General features: G+C 38.8%; 1 protein-coding gene across 1 annotated transcript in view; it reads right to left on the reverse strand.

Moving 5' to 3' along the window:
• Positions 1 to 273: 273 nt before the first annotated feature.
• RAD21L1 (RAD21 cohesin complex component like 1) overlaps positions 274 to 27651 on the reverse strand; it is a 29872-nt gene continuing 2494 nt past the window's right edge. The window contains exons 3-13 of the mRNA XM_062203966.1: positions 26092 to 26185; positions 22782 to 22888; positions 16702 to 16872; positions 15882 to 15968; positions 14875 to 14997; positions 13282 to 13508; positions 12935 to 13034; positions 11784 to 11908; positions 8995 to 9087; positions 5947 to 6024; positions 274 to 462 (exon numbers count right to left, since the gene is read on the reverse strand). Of these exons, the coding sequence (XP_062059950.1) occupies positions 274 to 462; positions 5947 to 6024; positions 8995 to 9087; positions 11784 to 11908; positions 12935 to 13034; positions 13282 to 13508; positions 14875 to 14997; positions 15882 to 15968; positions 16702 to 16872; positions 22782 to 22888; positions 26092 to 26185 (1394 nt within the window). The remainder of the gene's footprint in view (positions 463 to 5946; positions 6025 to 8994; positions 9088 to 11783; positions 11909 to 12934; positions 13035 to 13281; positions 13509 to 14874; positions 14998 to 15881; positions 15969 to 16701; positions 16873 to 22781; positions 22889 to 26091; positions 26186 to 27651) is intronic.

Consider the following 27651-nt stretch of genomic DNA (forward strand, 5'->3'; position numbering starts at 1 on the left):
CCCTAAATGCAACATTCAAGCTAAGGAAATGATGAATGCTATACATTCAACATAAACAGGCCAAGTTTAAGAATTACTTAGCTGTAGTTATTTCTTTAAACTTACAGATTTCCAGTCTGGCTATGATAATCCTGACCTTACAGGGAGGATACAGGAGGTCAGCCAGTCTCTGAGGGGGATCAACCTTTAGTGGCTTCCAGATGGCTTCTGCATTAAATCCAGTCAACACCAAAATTCCAGTGGTGACACAAGTCTGCATGTTCTGGATTTCCTTCATATTTTATGGAACATTGGTCCCACAGTAGCTATAATATCTGCATAGGGAGCACTCTGGCTCAGTTCAATAGCCCGCTGTTTTTTTAGGACAAGAAAGCCATAAAATTTGGCAGCTGCTTGTTTTCGGTTACTATTTCTGCAGAACTTCATCAGACTAAATGACTGCATTCCCATCTTATTGTATTCCTGGGAAAATAATTAGAAAAAAGGAAAGAACAAGACCATCAGAAATAAAGTGGACAGTAGATGTATGATGAACAACAAAATATGGACACTTTTAATAAATGATTGTGAAATCTTTAAATGGAGAAATGCAAATGATTCTTTAGAAATTTTACAGAATCAATATAGGTCATTGAACACAAGCTTGGTTCATTGAGAAAATGCATGCAAAAGACCTCTAAAGTTTTATACAAATATATAATGTGTTTTACAAATGTTACATCCTTTCAAAGTCAGTGTTAACATAAATTTCTCTCGTGGGAAGTGCGAGTAGTTTAGATTTGCAGGGAGGAAAAAAAGTGCACAGGACTTTGGGAAGCTTCAAATGCAATAAAAATGACCAACCTATCAGGGGTTTGGGCGTGACTATAAACAACTCTAGTGGTAAATGTTGAAGCACATTTACATGTTTCAGTAGCAGGAGATTATAGTATGTAAACTCCTCCCAGTTTCTTTGTACAGATTGAAAAGACGTTGGATTCACCATATGACACCTGCATACCCTCTAGAAATAACTGAGGTATGCTAGAGTTTTTAGCGCTGGATGAGGATAACTCCTTTCATAAATAGGATTTGAAATCGAATTCTTACAGAAGCAGAGTGCTTTAGTTAGAAACAGTGTAGTGATTCCTGGCCAGTATCTCCTTGGAGAGTCATGAGACATTTCTGGAAATACTGTATAGAAGTTTTTGTCAATCCATAACATTGCACAAATTAATGTTAAATACTTTATTGTACATATATCAACCAAAGGTTGAATGCTTTTATGTATTTATTTCTGGGGTCAGCAATCTTTCCTAGATGCTATAGCCACGCCTCCATTTAATCCCTTCCTTGAGACAAGACATAGATTTGCCTGAGGGACAGCAGAGAGAGCTTTTTCATGAATTCTCTTGAAGAATGATAAGGGGACAAGAATGTAACATTCAGCCTAAGTTCTTATTTTTGTTCCCTTAAGAAAACCCTCTGAAATGAAGTTATAGAAATAAAAAGTAACACAGGAAGGAGATAAAGAAACTGGAAGACGTAATGGACATAGCTGAGTTGAGAAAGCTGAAACCTAAGATCCAGCAGAGAGGAAAGCCAACAGAAAGCCCATTATTTTGAGATACAGAACTCTGGAAAGCTCAGAATTGGAGGTATCACTCTGTCTGCATGAGAGCAGTCAGACCCTCTGTCTACTCCATCACCTCAGAGAGCCAGAGACCACTATTCACAGCAGTAGGCAAGGAGATTCCACCCAGTGAGGCTCTGGACTTGGGACATTGGCACTGTGGATGGTGAGAAGTGTCCCACCACAAATGGCTGTTATTGAAATTCCACACTGTCAACAATGAGACAAGCAGCCTCTTCCCTGCCTCCTTTTGGCTCCTGAACCACTGGTATTATGCTTAAATTGCCCAGGAATCCCTCAGATTCCTCTGAAAAAATTGACCATTCTAAGGATAAAATCTTTTTGGTAACACATCTGGCAATGTAGTGGGGGAAACACCATCCAATGACCATAAGTCTATTAGCCCCAATCATGCATATATAATCCTTTATTTTTGGCATCCCACTCTTAAATAAAAATACTGTAACCAAGGATCCACTAGACATTTGAGTAAAATGTCTAACATTGTATGCCAAAAAAAAAAAAAATTCAAGGAAAGAAGGAAGGGAACAGAAGAAAATGATAACCTCCAAACAACAATCAGGATGCTGGTGCAGGAAGGCAGAGAGTGATCCCTTGGGGTTGGTGGAGGCAGTGGAAGGAACATGTCAAAGGCTTGTCAAGTGGCACAGGGAACCTTCTGGGTTTTATATTTGTTCACCATGTTGAATGTGATAGTTCCACCAGGTACACATTTGTCAAAACTTAACCTAATTGTATACTGTACTTTATATAGCATTTATTGTATATTAATCATACCTCAATAAAGCTGCTTTTTAAAAACCTAACAAAATAAATAATTATATAAAAGTATTAAAATAGGGGTCAGCGCTGTGGCATAGTGGGTAAAGCCGCTACCTACAGTGCCAACATCCCATGTGGGAACTGGTTTGTGTCCCAGCTGCTCCACTTCTGATGCAGCTACCTGCTCAGGTGCCTGGGAAAGCAGCAGAGGATGGCCCAAGTGCTTGGTCCCCTACACCCACGTGGGAGATCTGGAAGAAGCTCCTGGCTCCTGGCATTGTATTGTCCCAGCTCCAACTGTTGCAGCCATTTGAGGTGTAAATCAGGGGATGGAAGATCTCATTCTCTGTCTGTCTGTCTGTCTGTCTTTCTCTCTGTAACTCTACCTTTCAAATAAATAAGTGAATAAATCTTTTTAAAAAATTAAAGAAGCAATTCAGGAGACTCAATATCTGACCTACAGGCCCTCTCAAAAGAGAGAACAGGTAAGCAGGGAGGAAGTCCAAAAATTTCCCAGAACTTAATAAAATGACATTTCTGAATTAAAAAAACCACTACACATTCAGCTCAGTAAGTGAAGGGAAGGAAAAAATCCAAAGCACACCATCACAGAATTTCAGAGCACGAAAGATAAAGAGATGATCTAAAGCTTACAGAGAGAATAAAGGTCACCTACAAAGGATCATGAACCAAGGCAGCATCTGACCTTTCAATAACACAAGAGTCTTAGAAATTTTATGAAGACTTCAACAGCCAAGAGAAAGTATTTTCAACCTATGCTGAGAGACAGCTTATCAAATCAAGGGTAAAATAAAGACGTTCCTTGGCTTATTTGCTAATCTCTATCTCCTATGCACTCCGTTTCAGGAAATCTGGAGAAGCCATTAACCACCAAAAAAAAAAAAAAAAAAAAAAAAAAAAAAGAAGGAAGACCAAAGCACCAACAAACAGAGGAACCAATACAATACAAGAAAGACAAAGAGATTCTCATGTTTACAACAAAGGAAGGTCCCAGCACAAAAACTGTGGTTTAGCCCCCCAGAACAACTTGTTTGAATTGGAACAAGAGGATGCTGTTCTCCAGGAGGGGTTCATCAAGGGAAAAATGGAACTGATGGGTCAGTGAACATATTTACCACACCAAAGGGGTTTTATTATATCATCAGAGTTTGGAAAAATAACTAAGGGTAGGTGTGTATATATATACACTAAGCATTAAGCAGATGAAAAAAAATGAGGTAACGACTTAAGCTGCAATAATAAAGTTGACAAGCAAGGTAACTATGAAGCACTATGAAGCTTCAACATGAACTAATTTTTTGATAGTCTGTAGTGACAGCCAGTATCCTTTAACATCTACTCTCCCCTTCTTCCATGGTAGTGGAATTTTTAGGGGGACCTAAGGCTATCAGATAAGGACTTTCCCAACTAGGTGTGTCAATGTGACTAAGTAAGTGCTGGTCAATGAAATGTGAAAAGTTGTAGAGTCAAAATCAAAATGGAGTGAGTGTGGCTAAAAGCTAATTGCAGATTTCTTGCTTTTGTATGTATTAGCTTTGATTGCTAAGGGTATATCTTGTGAAACTATGTGGGCTCAAATTCCAAGGAAATGAGAAAGGACCAACCCAAATGTTCTGCCTAAGTTGACAGAATTGGGCCCTGTACCTGTTTTCTTACATCCATATCTTGGGTTTGTTATTGTTCCTGGGTTTGTTATTGTGAGCTGTTATCTTACAACCATATTCTGAGACTTTTATTGATCACTGCATACCAGAGGTTTGAAATTGTGAGCCCTAGTGGACAGAATACTATAAAAAGCTGTGTATCTCGCTGTTGAGGGACACACTCTGGTAAGGAGTATTGGTACCAACTGGTTGCCTTGCTTCTCTTTCCAATAAAATTCATGTGTGACTGTTACTGGTTTTTATAATATTCTATTTTAGCTGATGAGTAGATGTGACAAAGTGACACAATTTCTGGGTTGTATCGTTAATGGAAACTTTGTTGTTGATTGGAATACACATATGGTGGGGAGTCTGCCATTCCCGATCTTGAAAAAGAGGGGGAAAACAAAAGGCACCTGAGTCCCTGACAACTCTGTAAGCATGGCTGCCATTCTGGATTGGACTTATCCCTGAGAGAGAAATAAACTCCTGTGTCTTTTGAGCCGCTGATATTTTGACTTCCCGTTACCCTCAATCTTCATCCTAAATGTCATAATTATAACACTGTAAACACTGAATACTATGCTGAAAGTATACTGGGATGGGGAATATAAATTTTTTTTAACTTTATTTATTTATTTTTTGACAGGCAGAGTGGACAGTGAGAGAGAGAGACAGAGAGAAAGGTCTTCCTTTTTGCTGTTGGTTCACCCTCCAATGGCCGCTGCGGCCGGCGCATCACACTGATCCGAAGCCAGGAGCCAGGTGCTTTTCCTGGTCTCCCATGCGGGTGCAGGGCCCAAGGACTTGGGCCATCCTCCACTGCCTTCCCGGGCCATAGCGGAGAGCTGGCCTGGAAGAGGGGCAACCGGGATAGAATCCGGCGCCCCAACCGGGACTAGAACCCGGTGTGCCGGCGCCACAAGGCGGAGGATTAGCCTGTTAAGCCACGGCGCCGGCCTGGGGAATATAAATTTTTATTCTCTGTCAAAAGAAGTCACTAGATAAAAAGCTGACATATCAAGAATGAGTAATAAACACATGCCAATTAGAAGAATGACTAAAAAAGACAGTTTAATTCAGTTGCTTCTGATGAGCAGGATTTATGGATAAGAAAAAGTAAGACTAAGTTTTTTGTTTTTTGTTTTTTGTTTTTGACAGGCAGAGTGGACAGTGAGAGAGAGAGACAGAGAGAAAGGTCTTCTTTTTTTTCTGTTGGTTCACCCTCCAATGGCCACCGTGGCCGGCGCACTGCAGCCAGCGCACTGCACTGATCCGAAGCCAGGAGCCAGGTGCTTCTCCTGGTCTCCCATGGGGTGCAGGGCCCAACCACTTGGGCCATCCTCCACTGCACTCCTGGGCCACAGCAGAGAGCTGGCCTGGAAGAGGGGCAACTGGGACAGAATCCGGCGCCCCAACCGGGACTAGAACCTGGCGCTGCAGGCGGAGGATTAGCCTATTGAGCCACAGCGCCGGCCCTAAGACTAAGTTTTATAGCACAGTATTATCTAAATTTTAAAAATTATAAACATGCATTATTTTGATAAAACATAAAATTTAAAACTACCCAAGTCACCACCCAAACTGTTAAAAGCTTAGTTCAATAATTAGAATTAGTTGATGGCTTCCTAAAAAAATTAAGAATAGGCCTGCGAATAGATGTCTAGGGACACAAGCATTGGTTAAAAGTTGATTTGAATATACACACAACAAAACTAAACTCCTATATTTAGCCCTGGGTATATCTTTCAAAATCATCTCACTCTAGAGAAATTTGCCTCACAAAACATAAGACAAATAGTTTTGTTTTCATAAATATTTAGATGATTGAACTCAATATTTTATTTATTTGTAATAAAAATATGGTTAACAAACCCTCTGCCTTACCCGTAAACTATTTAACATCTGAAGCATTCTTCGATTCCATCTCTCTGTATCAACACTTTGTTCGTTCCCTGAGGAGTCCTGTTTGAATGGTTGACAAAATATTTAAGTAAAATTTACTGAATGCTTACTGTTTGCCAAGCATAGAGTTAACTGTAATAAGAAAATTGACTATAATGCTGGGTCCTGTAAAATAAAGAGCTCATAGCCTGATAAATGAAAAAATAAGACTAACATAGATTAACTTTTGCAGGAGTACACCTATACTCCCAGGTGGTCTTCTAAGAAGGGACTCCAAAGTAGAAGATTCTGCAGTCTCTATTGGTAACGTGTCCCAGGGCATTGTGCCCTTAGTACTATGGAAAGTAAAGTTGGCAAAGACAGCCTCTTGCAGCTAGGACTATCCTACTTCTGGTCAGTTTAAACTCAGCTGACAGGAGCAAATATAAAGCTATAGAAAAATTGCTTCATCAACCCCTTTATCTGAACTTACCGGTGATACAGAAGCTCTAAAAATAACTGGTGTTTAGTAGTTTGTCTACAATTGTGTTAGAAACCTTTCAGAAAGAGCCTGTCATGTTATCTCAAAAGATTCATTCTCTTGTCTTTAAAGTTTTATTTTTCAGAAATACCTCAATATTTTGAAAGTGTAAAGCTGAAATACCTTTGCAAGAACTCTAGTTCCTTATCATCTAATACCTTATTAGCTGAGGACAGAAACTGGGCATAGGAAAGGTGTTGATGAATCTGATAAAAGAGCAGGCCTACAAAGGGTTGGGGAAAGGAGAGTGACGCAAGTCTGACCTACTTTATCATTTTTTCTAGGCTAGCTCTGCCCATGCAGCCTAACAGCATATCTGGCACCCTTATCACATGCCCACTGTTTTTCTGGCCTACACAGATAGTTCCGGAGCCCACACACTTCCTACAAGTGCTTTCAATTTCATGGAAACCACGATGCGTTCAGAAAGCTCCAGAAGATTCTGAATGGCATTTAAAATCATTTGAGGCTAAGGGATTCTGATTCTGTCTAGGAACTGCTGGATTCCCATTCCCACCAGCTATACCTACTTCCTGATCTTGCATATGTTGTATCTTATGTCCAAAAGCAGCTGATTTGAAAACATAGTCAGTTATTAAGAAGAGTTCTTCAAATCCCTCCAGCTACAGTATGTTTATCCATTTCTGGTCTGTCCTTGGATAAATGGGTTTATGCACTTACAAAAATGTTTATTTTATTATTAAATACACAAATGATATTTTTGAAATGTAAAAACCTCTTTGTTAAAGGTCCATGAGATGAGGCCAGTGCTGTGGCATAGAGGGTTAAGCCTTCACCTGCAGTGTCGGCATCCCATATGGGCACCGCTTCCAGTCCCCACTGCTCCGTTTCCAATCCTGCTCCCAGCTAATGTGCCTGGGAAGGCAGCAGAAGATGACCCAAGCACTTGGGCCCCTGCATCCATGTGGGAGACACAGGGTGGAAGGTGTGTGTGGGGGTGGGTTTCTGGTTCCTTGCTTTGGCCTGGCCCAGCCCCAGCCTTAGTGACCATTTGAAGAGTGAACCAGCAGATGGAAGATTCTCTCTCTCTCTCTCTCTCTCTGCTTCTGGTTCTCCTTCTCTGTAACTCTGGTTTTCAAATAAATGAATAAATATTAAAAAACAATCCATGAGACCAAAGCTTCACCAATACCATACAACTAAACCAGAACAAAGCTCAGAAGAAATAGTCTCTGCCTATTGCTAAAGCCTGTTCACTTGATCTATCTGGAAACTGTACAAGTGAATCTATTGTGTGGAAAGCCCAGTGGATTACTAAAACAGCTGAACTTGTACTGTGTTGTTTGCTTGACCATGTATGAAAACAATCTGTATCTACGGAATCAAAGAGAATGGTGAAAATGAATCAATCTGCCTCTGGCTCAGTGGCTTGGATGTTTCAAGTAGAAAGTTCAAATTCCTTATTCTGTCCTAGATTATCCAGAAAATTTGGCCTGTTTTCTATGTCTGAAAAAATAATTGAATAGTCTTGGAACTCATTATAAAAATAATTTATTTAAAATCAAATTGACACCAGGCATTAAGAGATGTTTTGATATTAGTTACTGAAAAAGTTATACTAAAATTCCTTACAATCTAAAAAATGCCTTCTGTACTCTGGGCCAAGGACCAGAGAAATAAGGTAGTAACACAAAGGGAATCAGGTGATCCAGATTTTACTTCTGATTTTTACTATCCATTTTTGGCCTGCTGAGTAGACCATTTTCTTTTTCTGGTTTCCAGATGTCTTATACATATATAGGCTTTGAGAAAAATGTTATAAAAAGTGCCCATACTTTTTTTGTAAATGAAATAAAATGGAATTTCAAATACCCTAAACCTAAACCTATGTTTCTCTAGAGATTTTTTTTTAAATTTTTTGACAGGCAGAGTGGACAGTGAGAGAGAGAGACAGAGAGAAAGGTCCTCCTTTACCGTTGGTTCACCCTCCAATGGCCGCTGTGGCCGGCGTGCTGCGACCAGTGCACCGCACTGATCCGAAGCCAGGAGCCAGGTGCTTCTCCTGGTCTCCCATGTGGGTGCAGGGCCCAAGGACTTGGGCCATCTTCCACTGCCTTCCCGGGCCACAGCAGAGAGCTGGACTGGAGAAGGGGCAACCAGGACAGAATCCCGCGCCCCAACTGGGACTAGAACCCGGGGTGCTAGCGCCGCAGGCAGAGGATTAGCCTATTGAGCCGCGGCACCGGCCCTCTAGAGATGTTTTAAGAGTAAATTAAAACAGTGATTCACAACATTTTAAAACCTTTCATTACCTTTCATGAACATAAAGTTCAACATTGTCTTTTAAAATTGCTTAAAGTTCCAAAAGAAAGAAGGAAAGAAAAAGTGGCAATTCTGAATGCTTTATTAAACATCTTTACTGTGATCACAATTTAAATGATAAATTTAAAATGTCACACAACAACTCTAAAAACCACTTTCTAGGTCTATAAGACCTTATTTAGGAACAAAGTTTTTAAGAACATTCCTAAGACTACACATATATTTACCAATTCAACCAGACAATTTTCAATTTCCTGTGCTGTGAAAGCGTTCATCAAAGATGATTCTTCAGCAGCTGACGAAACCATTTCAACAATATCCTGTTAAAGCAAATTAGAAGGAAGATAAGTAATTTTGCTAGTGGTTATCAGAGGTAATCCAATTTTGCTAATTCAATTCTCAAGCTACTTAAAATTATTAAAATTATACCACATGTTCTAAGATTATTTTGGAAATATCCCAATAGGCAGTCCCTGACTTAAATTTTCCTGTTTTACATATGCCTCCCACAAATGAAGAACTTGCAAGCCTGTCCCTTCTTGCTTCCTACTGTTTTCCTTCCTGTTCTCTCCACAGCAGGCCTTCTATCAAGTCTCCACCACTGTGCTACTGAGACCTCTTTCCTTTGAAACATTTTATCTAGCCCCGGTTCCCTACCTCTAGTCTCAGGCCAGTACAGGTGGCAGAGGGAAAAGCTCTGCAATGGGTAAGCAGAGGGAGTGAGAATGAGGGAAGGGATATTAATATCTGTATACAGGACCATGACAGCATTCTTGCTACCACTGCTGGAGCTGTCACCAGCAAAAGGGAAGAAAAAACTATGCTCTATAGATGGGAAGACATAAAAGAAAATGGAAAAAGAAAAAGCCAGAAATACTCCATTCCCCATAATTTCTGCCCCTTTATGTTGCTGTAAAAGCCATCATCCCTTTTCTTCTTCAATCTTTCTCTAAGCTTCATTCCCCAGCTGTTATCCCTGATCTTTTTTCTATAGAGCATCTTTTGAAAATTTATTTATTTAGGCCGGCGCCGTGGCTCAACAGGCTAATCCTCTGCCTAGCGGCGCCGGCACACTGGGTTCTAGTCCCGGTTGGGGCGCCAGATTCTGTCCCGGTTGCTCCTCTTCCAGGCCAGCTCTCTGCTGTGGCCTGGGAGTGCAGTGGAGGATGGCCCAAGTCCTTGGGCCCTGCACCCCATGGGAGACCAGGAGAAGAAGCCTGGCTCCTGCCATCGGATCAGTGCGGTGCGCCAGCCAAAGCGCGCCGGCCGCGCTGGCCATTGGAGGGTGAACCAACGGTAAAGGAGGACCTTTCTCTCTGTCTCTCTCTCTCACTGTCCACTCTGCCTGTCAAAAAAAAAATTATTTATTTATTTGAAACACATAGTTACCGAAAGAGAGAGAGAGAGAGAGAATTTTCCATCTGCTGATTCACCCCCAAAATGGCCACAGCAGCCAGGGTTGGGCCAAGCTGAAGCCAAGAGCTAGAGCTTCCTCTGGGTCTTCCACATGGTGCAGGGGCCCAAGAACTTGGGCCATCTTCCACTGTTTTTCCAGGCCATTAGAAAGGAGCTGGATCAGAAATGGAGCATCCAGGTCTCAAACTGCTGCCCATTTGGCATGCCAGTGTCCTAGGCTCCGGCTTTACCTACATAGTCACAGCACCAGCCCTTATTCTTGATCTTAAGAGCTTCCTCTAACATAGTTTGATTTTTCACTTCAGCTTTTAAAAAGTGTAGTCATATGATAAGTGATATCTTATTTTTAATAAACATTAATTATAGAACCTTGAGATTTTTCTCTTTTAGTTTCTATGACTATTGAATATTTTACTTTCAATTTTGCAGTTACTTTATATAGAATTATTTCATGAAGATTATAAAATGATTATTCAGAATCAGTATTTTCTGTCTCTTCAAACTTATGGGTACCCCCAAATTTGAGCATATTTCACATTTGTTCACCATGTTTGAAAGCAAAATATGAATGGATTTGAAGGTTAAAGTACACCATAGGGTAAAGGAGTGAAGATTCAAGAGAACAGGTATATCCATCTCTTCCTACTTCAAGCACATGGGAAAAATATATTTTGCTAATGAATCTACAATAATTGCAGTAATAATTCTCTTCCAATGAACCAGAAGCTAGATAAGTTTATATAGTTATAATTTTCAGTAGGTATATTCTAAGAAATGTTCAAACCCAAGTAAGGAAGAGAATAGTACATGCATCCAAATAGTTCAATATCTAGCATATTATCAAATATTTAATAAAACACATTCTGTGAAATTGTCTTTTTTTCCAAGGGCATTAAGTTTCAGTGTGCGTTAGCTTTGAATTCCCAGAGTGATTATCCAAATACAATAATGATGCAACAGACCAGAAAAGCAGTGGTTCATTTTTATGGTACGGCTATAATATTTACATTTGAATGTATTAATGTGACAACTGAATAAACTATTTTGAAGCAGATTGTTTCCAACTCTGTTTTCAAATAGTTATATTTTTCAAGTAAAAATTATGCCTTCAAATAAAATTTTTTAAATTTTGTTTTGGTCACTGGTCCTTGAATAGTCTTTCAGATTCAAGGCCAAGGTAATTGGTGGGTCTAAACCATATTATTCTTAGAGTTAAGAAGGATAAATTTATGAGAAACAAAACAGAGGTTTATTGGATAAAGCCCTGAAAGATTCCATATCATATTGAATAAGGGGCCTAGTAGGTTTCTCAGCATATAACTGGACTCAAGTATGGATAACTGTTCATTTAATGCATGATGTGAAATACTGTTTTAGTATGATCCCACCTTATGTCATGATTTACTATCACAAAATTCTAGAGAATATTGTTATATAGAATAATATCATGCTTTATTCCACAGTGCTCTGCTTATTACAGAAATTATATAACAGAAGATGAAATATGAATTATAAATACAAAATATATGCTGGGGTCCCAATATTTCCAGGACTAAATGTGTCATAAAAATAATTTTATGATTTTCTCTTGTTAACTCACCTCAGAGTTCATATTTTTACTGATATCCTCATGAAAGCTACACTTAGATCCATTAATCACATCTTTCCAAGTTCGGGATGGATGTAACTCTGGCTGGGAATCTGGGTCTTCCATCATGGAGGTCTCTGAATTATCAAAGAAGCAAAAAAGATTTCACCAAAATATCTTTCAAACTTGAATTGGGATATGGTTATTAGAAAAACAGGATGTTTGACAAACAAGTTGGAATCCAAGCATTTAAGCAAAGGGTGCACAAACTTTCTTAAAGCTCCCCAAGTCTCACATATTTATCTTCACTTTTGGTCTTCTGTCTCTTTTTCACCTCCACTTCCCATCCTCTGCCAACTGTCTTCTCCTCCACACCCACTCTCACACATTTCACTCTCAAGACAAAATGCTTAGTTCCAGCCCATCTTGGTATTATTGTTCAGTTGATTTTAATGTCTTCAGGAAGGTGATCAAGAAGTGAAAGCTCACTACATAAGTCAGTTTTATTATTACTTTATGATTGTCACAGTAATGATCAATGATTATTAATACTCCATGTGCCCTCTGGATAGATGGAGATACCTCTGTCTCAGGTTAACTGTATTGTATAAGTGATGTTCTTATTCCTCTGGTATTTTTCATGCTAGGTGTTTTAAAATGAAACATTATCTTGCTTGATACAAAAATTTCCTTTTTTGAGAATTTATGAGTGCTGCCTTTGAAGAAAGAGTAGGTGGGAAAGAGAACAAGAATGATTCATGTATATAAAATTTTTAAAATGAAACCTCTAGGACAAAAATTAATCTGAAAAGTAGAAACATGTAATACTGAAGTAATAATTTCTTTTCAGTTCAAACATCTTTCTAGAGATAGCATTATACGCGAATAAGGGTGAGGAAATTTTTTGCCAAGACTCAATTGGATATTTATAACATCATTTGTGGGCCATACAAAATTGTCAACTTAAAAATTATCCTGCTATGAATTTATTGAATTTTGAGTCATGCCTTTAGTTGCCTTGATAGGGCCAGACCAAATGATTCTACGGGCTGGCTGTTTCCCAACCCTGGAAAGAATGAACTCCCATCTTCATTTTGAAATGTAAAATAAAATTTTTGTTTCCACAACCTTCCCCTCAACATCAAGAGATCAGGAAGTCTTACCTACTATGTTTTGGCTTCCCACTTCTTCCCTTACTGACTCTTTCTGCATCAATTTTCTCCCAAGTTTCAAACCAGAAGACAGAAAGCACCTTGTGAACAACTAGAAAAATATATACATTTTGTTTCTTGGTTTCTAATAAAGGAATTCAAGTAATTGAATAAAATACAGGCAAGCACAATGCTGAAAAGTAAAAACCATAATCCATATATGCATATCCAGGAATTTAATTAAAAAATGAGGAAGTATTTTTCCCAAGCTTAAATTCTGTTGCATATATATACATAAATATGCATTTATTTATTTATAACCAAACACTACACTCATGTAGAAGGATGGAAACTGTTACCATTTTCAGTTCAGTATGAATCAAATCCTGGGCAGCAGTTGACAGAAGTGTGTCCACTCCTCCCCTCTTCTTCCACATCATTAATCTTTGGGTAGGAGGTGCAAGTTCCAAAACCATGAGTGTATCCACAAAGGAAGTAAGCTGTTTATGCATACTTTTGCTGCTGATCTCCTTGACAGGATCTATCAGCAATCTCCTCTTTTTGCCTTTCCTTTTCTCAGCAATATCTAAATGTGAGAAATAGGCATAAATGTGATTGGTTGTACAACTCCTCAAAATTATATTCTAGGCACTGCATGCGCATCCAAGAAATGTCTACCACAATACAACCTACAGAGTTGCATTGGGAAGAAAATCCTTCTTCTCTGTTTTATGAATTTTGTTTATACCCAGAGTACTTGAGCAGCCAATAACTAATCTATTTTATAAGTGTTACTCAAAAGTGCTTAGGAGGAACTGTATTGACCTGCTAAGTTGGCAAATGAGAAAATGTGGAGCAGAGTCTCTCTTGAGAAAAAAGTCACCCAATCAGGGGATTTCTTAAAATGCCTAGGATAACTTTCTTTGTGTTTCTTATGTTTCCTGAGGATAACTTTCTAATACAGTAAGTTTTATTTATCGAGTGTATTTTCCCCACCCAGTAGCTAAGTCCATGGGATTTTGTTCCTTTAAAGAATTTTAGCAGACAGAAAGTAGAAGCCTTTCTTTAGTAAAGCTGCAAAGGGGGACAGAGGTCAGGTTTTTTGGAATTTGTGAAGATCTGAGATCAGATGGAGCCAGAAGGAACAGGGACCTGTTTGCCGATGTGCATCGGTAAAATCCTAGGAATGCGACAAGATTCTAGAAGGGCTGGCTATGTGATGATCACAGAGGCTCTGTAGGCTGGGACAGCGGGCACCACAAACTGCTGTGTTCCTTTCCACTTCCCTCACCCTTCCTGTGAACTTTGGTGCCACACAGCTCAGGGTGGATGAGGGAATTATGCAGACTGAATTCCCTGTCAAGCCAGTGTGATAGAAGCTCAGAGTTAATTCCATAAAGAAAAAAATTCAAAATATTTCATTCCCTGCATGCTTGATTCTGTAAACTGAAACTCATATAAATTATACTACTTAAAACTAGGGAGCTCCTGAAGGACCCAGTTGGTTTTAAAATCCATTCTTATTGTTTATTCCTAAAAACACACTTGAGGTACAATGTCAGAGGGCATAATGTCTCTTCTGATCCTTTTTATTCTGCCTTCTATTATTTTCACTTGAATGTTTACCTTCTTGATTAGACTGTAAATTTCTTGAAAGCAAGAACTGTTCTTTCACATTCCTGCACCTAACATCAACTAATGGCTCAATAACTTCTTAAAGTGAAAACAGTTTTATTTTTTTCTAGTTTCTAAAACTAGATACATGGTTTGAACAGGACTTAATATAATCAAAGAATCATCTCAAATTTTATTCACACTACTATCCTATTGTAATATAAGTTCTATTACTAGATTGACTGTCTCTTATAGTATTTCATAAATTATTCAAATATCTTCAAATAAATTAGCAGTGTATCAAAAATAAAATAAAAACATTCATGAATGCCTCTGACCTGAAACATTGATTGGGTCAAGGGTAAATCTTTCCTCTTCATTTGATAACCATATTGATTCATTCACTTTTTCATTTTCAGGTAGACATACTTGCTCTGGATCATCTGGTTTTATTAAGCAACATCGCCAACAAAGTAATTATTAAAAAAAAAGAACATGGCTACGTTACAAGCTAGAGGATTATATGGGAAAGTAAAAGATGGACTGACTGAAGATTCATATTGCATCTGGTTCTTTGACTCATATATTCAACAGAGATAAAAAGATTTAGGGACTACATGGTCTGGGACTCACAATATTCAGGTGCGTCAGTATTCTCATCCCCCTTTGCATATGCAACATCTAAGACTGGGCTATATAGTTACAGTGGAATTAAAAACAGTGGTAACAACTGCAATAAATACTGACATAAAAATGTTGTATTCTGTTAAATCACTCATCAGATGACTCATACAAATCATATCTAATGTTTTTATTGCCTAATTCTCATATTTTTAATTTCTACTATTGGGTAATAAACCAAATATAACATTAAAAGTTGTAAAGAAACAAAATGGGGCAATTATACTTTTAAGAAAAATCAGGCCAAAAGACTTGAAATCATTTGAGGTAGTCTCATTATCAATTTTAAGTAGGGAAAATATAACCCCACATTTGTACTGTCTCAAATTGTATGAAGACTGTGAAAGCATACTAATTAATATTTTTTCTTACCACGTAGCATATATTTTAATGATTCAAAAGCAGTGTTTTGGCTGAGTACTTAACTGTGCTCTCATACTAAACCCACTCCTGGTTAAATGTCCTTCATTATACCTCTCAGAACCCAATTTCCTGTTATGTATTGTAGAGAGTCAGACTAAAAACGTTTCAGGGACAATGTTCCTTATTATCTTTCACTATATTATACTGCTATTTGAAGTCAGAAGTTCTGGTACTACTTAATTTGAACATCAGTATCTGTTCACTTTGTGCACAAAGAAATTTTTCAACATACCCATTACAGTATTGGGAGGCTCAGGAGGCAGGGTAATTTCTCTGCTCAAGTGCGTGTCTTCTAACAGGATATTCTCATCATCTTGCAACAGATTATCTTGAAAAACGTAATAAATATTTTTGTCATACAGATTTCATTTTATCATTTGTTCACTAACCATTTATTAACATTATGCAACATTGTGAAAGGATTACAGACTTTTAATGTGAGCCAGATAATTTTTTTAAAGTCTGATATGAATAGTCAATAAACAGTCTTTAACATACATGAATTTGGATTTCCCAGTTTTTGTCTACCTTATTTTTAGAATTGTTTTAGAATAATATCATAATATAAATATAAAACAACAATATAAAATGCTGGAAAACTGTGGAATCACCGTCCCATTTTTTTTTTTTTTAAGATTCATTAATTTATTTGAAAGGAAGAGCTATATGGGATGCTGGTGCCACAGACGGTGGCTTTACTTGCTGTGCCACAATGCTGGCTATCATTGTCCCATAATTATGTTAAAGAAAATAATGTTTTCCCCCTGTATTATCCAGTATATTTTATGAGAAATATATTAACTTCACTCTTTCTCTTCCACGAATTAGGAATTTATAAAAATAGAAACAGTATTTCCCAATCTCTAGGGAAAATGTGTTTAAACAGCTGGCTGTGTACTTAGGCCTAATCAAATATCCCATACACTTTGAAAACTTATGTAAAAAAGTGTGCTGACCTACATGACATAGAACATATCTGAGATCTTAGTACACTGTTAGAAACTTACTAATACATAGTAGTAATGATTGTCATAAATATTTCTGTATGACAGACAGCATACCAATCATTTCTCCCGCAGCTCCTTCATCTCCGAATGCATCTCCACTGTCATAGAACAGAGATTTTTCTCCAGTGGGGCTTCCAGAACTATGCTCAGCTACAGGGCCACTGCAATTCAGTAATATGTTGTCATCAAAGAAGCTATGTCTTCTGAGAATTTCAGGTTCATCCCCTAAGTAAATGCACATCATTAACACTGTTAGTCATAGGAACACAGAATATTTTAAAGGAAATTCACATATTATCTGGTGCAATGTTCCCTCATTTTATGGATAAGTAAAGGAAAAGCTGAAATTGTGTGTGAATTATTTAACTAAAGTCACTCAGTTAATCATTAGACTACGATTTCTAGTTAATACTCTTCCTAGTACAACAGAAAAAAATTATAAAACATTAGATAGTTTATAGTTGTGATATAGTTTAATGATTTCCTAGAAGGTAGAATTGCTATGGCAGTGGGATGATTTCTTACTTTAGGTAGATCAAGTTCTGCTTGACTATTAATTCAAGGACAACTACTTGTACTATTTTTTATCCATAATGGAAAGTTGGAATATAAGGAGCCTATCTGCATTCTTAGGAAATGAAAACTTGGGAAAAATATTTAAGAATGGCTTACAGCATTCATTCACAAATCCAGTCAACTAACATTAGCTGAGTACTTATTATGTATATTTTATTATATAATAGAAGATGTTATTGTAGTCCTCATTTACAGATGAGGAAATACATCCACAATGAGGTTTTGTAACTTCAACACTGTCACAGCCTTATAAATGACAACTCTCTCTGACTCTAAAGCCTGCGTTCTGATAGTTACCACCACTACTGAAACTTCCATGGGACCACAAGTCAGGTCCTGCATATTCTTTCCCTCGTGTGAATTTGAATCTCTAGGTCTGAAGTCTGAAACCCCTAAGGTCAGAGGCTGGTCTTCTCTGACCTCCCTCTAATAACTCATCTTAGCATTAGATAGTAAGAAAATCATGAGGTATCACTCATACTGAAAATTCTTCTATAGACCCACATCTTCTAGAAGAGTTGGAAAAAGCAAACTTTATCATCCTTGATAGAAAAGATTCAGCCACTTTTCCAAAAAGAGCTAAGAATGTGCTTCCATCATTCACATATGGCTTGATAGCTCTCAAAAGAAAAATCAGTTTCACCAATCAGAGAATAACATTTGGCATAGGCAAAGACTTCTTGGAAAAGGCCCCAGAAGCACAAGCAATAAAACATTTACAGATACTGTATTCTGAGCATTGAGCATCACAAAACAAGTAATTATTGTCTTTAATCTTCTAATATATTCCAGAATAGGGTGGGTTAATATTAAACATTTCCTAAAGGACATTAGGTTTGAGGTAATATTTGAAAGAGAGAAAAACCATGTCGGTGGACAGAATTTTAGTGGGAATAAGGGAAATAACCCTGAAATGTTGCTAGTAGTATTCCAGCTTTACAGATAGAGCAGTAAGACTCACAGGTCATGCAATCTGCCCAGTGTCCTACAGCAAGTCAACAGATAAAGTTCCGGTTCAAAACCAGGTCTTTTGGTCTACCAAGAATATTTCTTCCCAGTATTTTGAATTTTTATAGGAGACACAAAACTAAATTGTATCAGTTGGATAATAAGATATTTGATTAGAGTAAGTTGTCTGTATTAAGGTAAAATAAAGTTAATAAAATAAAGAAGGTGATAAGTTGGTAGAGGACCTAAAGGACAGGCAAGGCATTCGGTAAATACATCACAGTGATCCAAAGAAACTAAGCAGAGAAATGAAATATGAGAAAAAAGAATTTAAAGACCATTCATTCGCAGAGATGTCTAAAATGTGCAAAGAGACTGGGAGAATGATTTATAGGAGGGCGTTGCAGTACTCCAGGCCTTTGGTATTAGTGATCTATACTGGTGGGTGAAGAAATAGAGAAATATCTAAGAGACATTTCAGAAAAAAATATTTTAAAATAAGCACTAGTATGAAGCTAATAGAAAGTGTAGTTGAAAGTAACCAAAAGAAAAAAGGGAAACAGGGACCAGCATTGTGGCGAAGCAGGTAAAACCACCACCTACAACACTGGCATCCGATGTGGGTGCCAGTCGAGTCCCAGCTGTTTTACTTCCAATCCAGCTCCCTACTAATGAGCTTGGGAAAGAAGCAGAGTGCTTGGGCCACTGCACCCATGTGGAAGACATAGAGGAAGCTCCTGGCTCCTGGCCTCTGGCCCAGGACTGTTTGCTGCAGCCATTTGGGGAGTGAACCAGCAGATGGAAGACCCCTCTCTGTCTCTCTGTCTCTGTCTCTCTCTCTGTAACTCTACCTTTCAAATAAATCTTTAAAAATGAAGGAAGGAAGGAAGGAAGGAAGGAAGGAAGGAAGGAAGGAAGGAAGAAAAAGGGGCGGTGCTGTGGCACAGTAGATTAAGCCTCTGCCTGCAGCATCAGCATTCCATATGTGTGCTGTTTCAAGTCCTGGCTACTCCATTTCTGATCCAGTTCCCTGCTGATGGCCTGGGAAAGCAGTGGAAGACGGCCCAAGTACTTGGGCCCCTGCACCTGTGTGGAAGACCTGGAAGAAGCTCCTGGCTTCAGATTAGCCAAGCTCCGGCTATTGCAGTCATTCGGGGAGTGAACAGCAAATGGAAGACCTCTCCCTCCTGTAACTCTGCGTCTCAAATAAATAAATATTTTTAAAGATTTATTTATTTATTTGGAAGTCAAGGTTACATAGAGAAAGAAGGAGAGGCAGAGAGAGAGAGAGAGAGAGAGAGAGAGAGAGAGGTCTTCCATCCATTGGTTCACTCCCCAGTTGGCCGCAACGGTCAGTGCGGTGCTGATCTGAAACCAGGAGCCTCTTCCGGGTTTCCCACGTGGGTGCAGGGGCCCAAGGGCTTGGGCCATCTTCTACTGCTTTCCTAGGCCATAGCCGAGAGCTGGATTGGAAGTGAAGCACTGGGACTTGAACCGGCGCCCATGTGGGATGCCAGCACTGCAGGTGGCGGCTTTACCTGCTATGCCACTGTGCTGACCCCAAATAAATTTTTAACCCCCCTCCTAAAAAAAAGGAAAGGGAATATGGAGCATTTTTTTCCTATGTTAATATTAAGGCATCAGGTTCTTGGTAAATCACTATAATGAAGTAGCTATAATTAGATAACTATTCTTCATATTTTGAACCTAAATACATTTCTCTAAGATTTATAATTATAATTATAAAGCTTGTTATGATTTATATGCTAAAGAAAAAGCTTTCCAAGACTGGAATTTAGAATATCACATTAATTAGTTTTATTTATATAGTTTTGATAACTCTATCAAAAGAGGATAATAGCTGTTAAAACTTTAGTGTAAGGTCACTTTAAAATTGTATAAAACTAGAGGCTGGCACTGTGGTGTAGTAGGCTAAGCCTCCTCCTGTGGCAGTGGCATTCCAAATGAGTGACGGTTAGTGTCTCAGCTGCTCCTCTTCCAATCCAGCTCTCTGTTATGTCCTGGGAAAAGCAGTAAAAGATGGCCCAAGTGCTTGGGTTTCTACACCAGCACAGGGAACCCGGAAGAGACTCCTGGCTTGGGATCAGCCTAGCTCTGGCCGTTGCGGCCATTTGGAGAGTGAACCAGCAGATGGGAGATCTTTCTCTCTGTCTCTCCCACTCTCTGTCTGTAACTCTTCCTCTCAAATAGATAAAAGCTTAGGAAAAAAAAGAAAGTTTTATAGCAATTTGATATAGTACTTTTATATACATTGGCTCTAATAACAACAATTTGAAGCATGTACTTTTTAAAATTTATTTATTTATTTTTGACAGGCAGAGTGGACAGTGAGAGAGAGAGAGACAGAGAGAAAGGTCTTCCTTTTGCCCTTGGTTCACCCTCCAATGGCCGCCGTGGCTGGTGCGCTGCGGCTGGCGCACCCCGCTGATCCGATGGCAGGAGCCAGGTGCTTCTCCTGCTCTCCCATGGGGTGCAGGGCCCAAGCACTTGGGCCATCCTCCTCTGCCCTCCCTGGCCACAGCAGAGAGCTGGCCTGGAAGAGGGGCAACCGGGACAGAATCTGGCGCCCCGACCGGGATTAGAACCCGGTGTGCTGGCGCTGCAAGGCGGAGGATTAGCCTATTGAGCCGTGGCGCCGGCCTGAAGCATGTACTTTTATTTTTAAATTTTAAAATTTATTTTTATTGTATTTTATAAAAATTGACAGAAATTATAAACCAGTCCTTCACCACAGGTTGTCTGAGAAACATAATTGCAGATTTTAAGAGTTATGGAAATAGAGTGAGAATGAGATGTTGAGGTTAAAGAAGTAGTTCAAATGTTACTTCCTTTACCCCCCTTCCCAAACCAAAACAGATTTAGGGCATACTTCTCCTATAAGAAATTCAAAGATGAACATGACAGATTCTACTCTCATCAAGTTTGCAGACCAATACAAAAGATGTATACATATCATAAAACAAGAGAGGTAGATGCCAGAAAAAAGAACAAACACTACATAGTTAAATTGTACCATGCCACTTCAATTTTAAAATATAATCATCTCACCCAAGCAGATTCTAACATTTAAAATTTTTACTTACTTTATTTGGAGTGGCAGGAGAGGCGGGAGAGGAAGGGAACGAAGGAGGGGGGGAGGGAGAGAGAGAGAGAGAGAGAAAGAGAGGGAGAGAGAGAGAGAGAGAGAGAGAGAGAGAGAGAGAGAGAGAGACTGCTAGTTAACTCTCCAAATGCCCATAAGAGCCAGAGCTGGGAAGTCAATTGAAGTTCCCCATTTGGGTGGCATGGACTCAACTACTTGGCCATCATCTGCTGCTTCACAGGGTTTGCATTACTAGGAAGCAGAAATCAGGAGTGGAGCCAGGACTCAAACTCAGGCACTCTGATATGGAATCTGGGCATCTCAAACCATATCTTAACTGCCATGCTAGATGCCTGCCCTGATAATGCCATTTTTGGTTCTTGTTCATTATATGTGATCTGTTATTATTCCTATTCAACAGATTTCAGGATCTTTTACGTATCTATGACATAATACAATTTTTTCATATGGCTTTATGTGGGTCTTCTTTTTTCTTTTTAATCTTCCTCCTCTTCTTTTTTTGATTTACTGATGGATCATCTGGAAGGTCATTTTCATCTGGAAAGACTCTGACATGGCATGTGGACATCCTAAATGGCATTCTAATTGCTGCACCCATGCCCACTCCCAGACTTTAACATTTAAAAAGTCAACTTCTTGGGCCAGCGTTGTGGCATGGTGGGTTAAGCTGCCACCTGTGTGGCATCCCATGTGGACACTGGTTTGTGTCCTGACTATTGCACTTCTGATTCAGCTCCCTGCTAGGTGCCTGCAAAAGCAGTAGAAGATGGCCCAAGTGGTTGGGTCCCTGCACTCACATGGGAGACCAGGATGAAGCTCCTGGCTCCTGGATTCAGATTGGCCCAACTCAAGCCATTGCAGCCATATGGGGAGTGAACCAACAGATTGAAGATCTCTCACTCTGTCTCTCCCTCTTTCTCTGTAAGTATGCCTTTTAAATAAATAAATAAATAAATAAATCTTTTAAAAATCAACTTCTGTTTCATAATTAATATGTATCTTTGGGTGGTAGTATTTTCTCCTCTTCACCCTCAAGTTGACTTAATATCTGTTATTTTGTAATTGGTATCATACATATGATATTTTGAAGGTATTTTATGAACATACATGTAAAACCTTGCATATACATACTTTTTTAACTATAGCAACTATTTACATGTCTCTCTCCCAGTCTGAAGTTCCTTGAGAGCAAAATTGCTCCTTTAAACTTTGGTGCTGCCTATGTCTTGATAGTATCTGACATACAGCAGGAATTCAACATAGAATATATACTGAGAAGGAAAGTATAGCCTAACACTGCTTCTTAGCATTGGCAGTTCTGCTAGAAAGAGGCAAGGAAAAACTGATTGGGAGATTATACATTAAAAGATTGATTCTGTAGATATTTCTACTGGCATTATTTCAGGATAAAATTAATTTATTATTTGTATATAACTTACTATATTTGCATTTTGATTATAAATTTTGATTTCTCAAATACTATTACCAAAGCTCTCAGCTTGGAAAAGTAGATCATTGCCATATTCTTCTCTAAGTGTAATTTCTTCGGGTTTACTTTGATTCTGAGTAAACTGTTCTGAAACATCAACAGCACTATAGAGAAATACAAGATTAAGGAAAACATGTAAGCAGAACACAGTAATTTTTCAGTACAATGAAAAAAACCTAAAACAAAATCAGGCTTTATTATAAAAAATTTATTTTCTCAATAGTATTATAAACATTAGTTTGACATATATATAGCCAAATACTTCTTGGTCCTAACCAACAGCATTTGAAATAGATGTTTGCACTTGATACAGACTGAATGTTTCTACCCCCAAAGCTCATATGTTGAAATGTAATCACCAAGGGGCTGGCGCTGTGGCGCAGTGGGTTAAAGTCCTGGCCTGAAGCGCTGGCATCCCATATAGGTGCCAGTTCTAGTTCTGGCTGCTCCTCTTCTGATCTAGCTCTCTATTATGGCCTGGGATAGCAGTAGAAGATGGCCCAAGTTCTTGGGCCCCTGTACCCATTTGGGAGATCCAGAAGAAGCTCCTGGCTCCTGGCTTCAGATCGGCACAGTTCTGGCCATTGCGGTCATCTAGGGAGTGAACCAGTGGATGGAAGATCTCTCTCTCTGTCTCTACCTCTCTCTGTAACTCTGTCTTTCAAATGAATAAAATAGGTCTTAAAAAAAAAAAAGAAATGTAATCACCAAGGTGAAGGTATTAGGAGGCAAGACCTTTGGGAGGTGATTAGGTCGTGAAGGTAGAGCCCTCATGAATGAATTAGCGCCTGTATACAAGCAGCCCCAGTCAGAAAGCTGCTTTGTCCCTTCTTCTCTTCCTTCTTTTTTGTGAAATATTTTTGTATTTATTTGAAAGTCAGAGAGAGAGAGAGAGAGAGAGAGAGAGAGAGAGAGAGAGAGAAAGATCTTCTATCCACTGGTCTACTTCCTAGACGGCCACAATGTCCAGGGATGGGCCAGGCCAAAGCCAAGAGCCAAGAGCTTCATCTGGGTCTCCTATATGGGTAGCAGGGACCCAAGTACTTGAGCCATCATCCTCTGATGCTTTTCCCATGCCATTACCAGGGAGCTGGATCAGAAGTAGACCATATGGGACATGAACCAGGGCCAATACAGGATACTCCACAATGCTGGTCTCTGCTTTGCCCTTTCTACCTTGTAGGGCCATGGTGATAAGATTGCTATCTATGACCCAGGAAGGAGGCCCTCTCCAGACACTGAATCTGCTAGCAGTTGGATCTTCAACTACTCAGACTCTAGAACTGTGAAAATAAATTTCTATTGTTCACAAGCTACCTACTTTATAGTATATTGTTATAGAAGCCCAAACAGACTAAGACAACTCCTTCATGGAACATAATCGTCTCTTGGCTTCTGAGACACCACTGTCTTGATTTTCTTTCCATCTGCTCATTTTTGTCTCCTTTGCTAGTTTTTTTTTCTCATATCCAAGACTACTAACCACCTCCCTTCTGAACCTCAGACCAAGATATTCAATCACCTACCTACTTCATGTTGATGTTGTCTTAGTCCATTAAGGCTGCTAAAACACCTTAGACTGTGTAATTTATAAAAATCAAAAATTTATTGCTCACAATTCTGAATGATAGGAAGCCTTAAATCAAGGCACCAGCAGATTTCGTACCTGGTTAGAGCTTCACGTTGTAGAAGGGGCTAGGAGGCTTTTTCAGGCCTCTTTTAAAATGGTACTAACGTCACTCAGGAGAGGGTTCTGCCTTCATGATCTAATTACTTCCCAAAGTTCCCACCTCTAAATACTAACACCTTGGGGGAGGCTTCAATATATGAATTTTAGGGGAAAACATACATTCAGATCATAGTACATGTGTAACTGTCATCTTAAAACATGTCCAAAACCTTCCTTCTCTTTGTCTCAGCCCCCCTTAAACTTCTCATTCCCTAGCTATTCTAATCTCATTATATAGTTACTTTATTCTGTACCCAAAATCATACATACACTTTTTTTCTCTTAGAGCCATGTCTAATTTGTTAGCAAATTCTGTTGGCTCTGGCCAGCGCCATGGCTCACCAGGCTAATCCTCTGCCTGCGGCGCTGGCACCCCGAGTTCTAGTCCTGGTCGGGGCGCGGGATTCTGTCCCGGTTGCACCTCTTCCAGTCCAGCTCTCCGCTGTGGCCTGGGAGGGCAGTGGAGGATGGCCCAAGTCCTTGGGCCCTGCACCTGCATGAGAGACCAGGAGAAGCATCTGGTTCCTGGCTTCAGATCAGTGCGGTGCGCCAGCCACAGCACGCCGGCCACAGCAGCCATTGTGGGGTGAACCAACGGAAAAAGGAAGACCTTTCTCTCTGTCTCTCTCTCTCACTGTCCACTCTGCATGTCAAAAAAAAAAAAAATTCTGTTGGCTCTGCCTTCCAGAGAAATCCATAATTTGACTGCTGCTACCTTGATAAACTGAAGACTGAGAACTGATCACAGATACTATCTTTTCTCATTTGTCCTTTTACCGCATTAATCTTGTCATAGGCTCTCTACTTCCTCCCTTTCCTTCTGACAGTGAGTAGCCAGAGGGAGCACATTGAAATCAAGTCAGACTGCTCACTCCTTGATTTGAAACCCTCTTGTACTTCTCCTCTGAGTAAAATGAAAATCCTGCTACAGCCTATCATACCCTACATCTACACTCCTAGCTGCCTCTCTTATCTCATCTCCTACAGTTCAGCAGGTCATGAACACTCCAGTCTCATTTGCCTTCTTGCTGTTCCTTGAAAACGTTCAGTGTGCTCTACCATAGGGCCTTACCACTTGCTTTACCTGGAACGTTTTTTTCCCCCACATTACTGAATGATTTCTGCCTTCACCTCCTTCGGGTTTCTGTTCTTACTCCATCAGAAAAGCCTTTCCTGCCCATTGTTTCATTTATTTATTTAATTTTTTATTTCTCTTTATAATTCTGATCATCACTTGGAATATCATGCTTGCTCATTTGTTTATCATCTGTCTACCACAACTACAGTGTAAGATTCATGAGGCCAGGAGCCGTGTTTAATTCATTGTTAGCTCTTCAGTGCCTGGCACATGGAAGGCATCTGATGAATATTTACCAAAGGAATAGATGAATACACTGTCCATACTGCAGCCTATGTATTCAGCAGTTTGCTTTTTCACACTAACTTTAAGTCTTTGCCAATTACACGTTTTACTTGTTAGCTGTTAACTTCATTTCATTTGCCTTCATGAAATCTGAATAGAACAATAACAAAATATCAAGAAAATCAAATTGAAGGAAAATAAATAAAATGATTTACTTCATATTATGGGTATCAAAATCATAAAATTCTTCTGGTAATGTGATAGTGCTGTAAGCCGCTTCAAAATTCTCTTTTGGAAGGTCAACCAGTCCTGAAAAGAATTTAAAAATTGACTTCAATAAGCAATAATGCTACATAAAACTTTTTAAAGTCCCAACTAAATCTTTATTTTCTCTCATCGAACTTCTGCTTAGTCCCCTATACTGGTTTCCCTGTATCTACTTCTGCCTCTCACAATTTGTTTTCCATAAAGCAGCCAGGGTGATATTTTTAAAAACCAAATAGATCAGATGATGCCCATGTTTAAAATGCTTTAGCTACTCTTCCAGTGCATTCAAATAAAATCCAAATTTCTAATCAAGACCTCTCCAGTCCTACAAACTGTCAGACACCCTAATCCCTGCCTCATTGGTGATACTTCTAACATATTAGCCATTTTGTTCCTTGAAAATGTCAAGCAATTTCTCCCCATAAGACCTTTGTCCTAGAAATTCCATTGGTGTACAATGTTATTCCCTCACGAACTTTTCATATGGATTGGTACTTATTTTTCAAGTCTCAGCTTAAATTCTATCCCCTCAGAAAGGCTGTTCCCAAGTCTCCTAACTAAAGTGTAGTTCTCTGTTTATTTTACTTTATAACACAATTATAATCTATAATTGTTGCAATACTTTTACAAAACCTTTTCGTTATCTGATTTCTTTACCAGACTAAAAAGGATCTTATTGATCTTGTTTGTCCTATATTCCAGAGGCAAATATAGTGTTTTGTACAAGGTAGATCAATAAATATTTGTGGAATATATAAAAGATATAGTAAATGAACAAATGAACCATATTTGAAATGAGCATAAATCTACTTAGCGATTCTACCACATTTTAAATGAAGATGATTTTAAAAAAAGAAACCTATCAATCCCAATTCACCAAATGTTGATTGGGGGAATAGTGTTATGCATAAGGCACTGAGACAGGTACTATAAGAGATTCAAAAAATTAAGCTGCTGTCTTCAAGGAGCCTGAAGAGAAGTAATAGAGGTAAGACCTATACCTAAATAATCATACTACAAGGTGGGAGATAAGTGGAACAGATATTATGTAAATTAAATTTTCAATGGATTATATTCATGACACAAATAAATCTCTAGTATTTGGAAATGTCAAGGGATTTTTGATACTGTTTCATAAATAGCATGTTATTTAGAGTCCTGAGAGTTCTAAAAACAATGATAATTATTGATATTTATTTTTTAATCACACTATTTCTAATTTCTCTCATAGAGGCAAAAATATATGACAGATGAAATGAATCACTGAAAATGGAATATCAGAGTTTCCTACATAAGTGTGATGATTTTAAGTATATTTCTTTTATAAATAGGTGGGAATATTACAATATTTGGAATGCATAATCTTTTCCTGAAAATATGGGGAAAAAGCAAGGGAAATAATATAATTATCCTTAACCATGGAAACAAGATTCAGTCAAAATGAAGTTTGTATTCACTATTCTCACCTGCAATTACAGAGTACTGCCAATTGAAAGAGCCCACCCAAA

The sequence above is a fragment of the Lepus europaeus genome, chromosome 10, assembly GCF_033115175.1.
Source record: "Lepus europaeus isolate LE1 chromosome 10, mLepTim1.pri, whole genome shotgun sequence".
Classification (NCBI taxonomy): domain Eukaryota; kingdom Metazoa; phylum Chordata; class Mammalia; order Lagomorpha; family Leporidae; genus Lepus; species Lepus europaeus.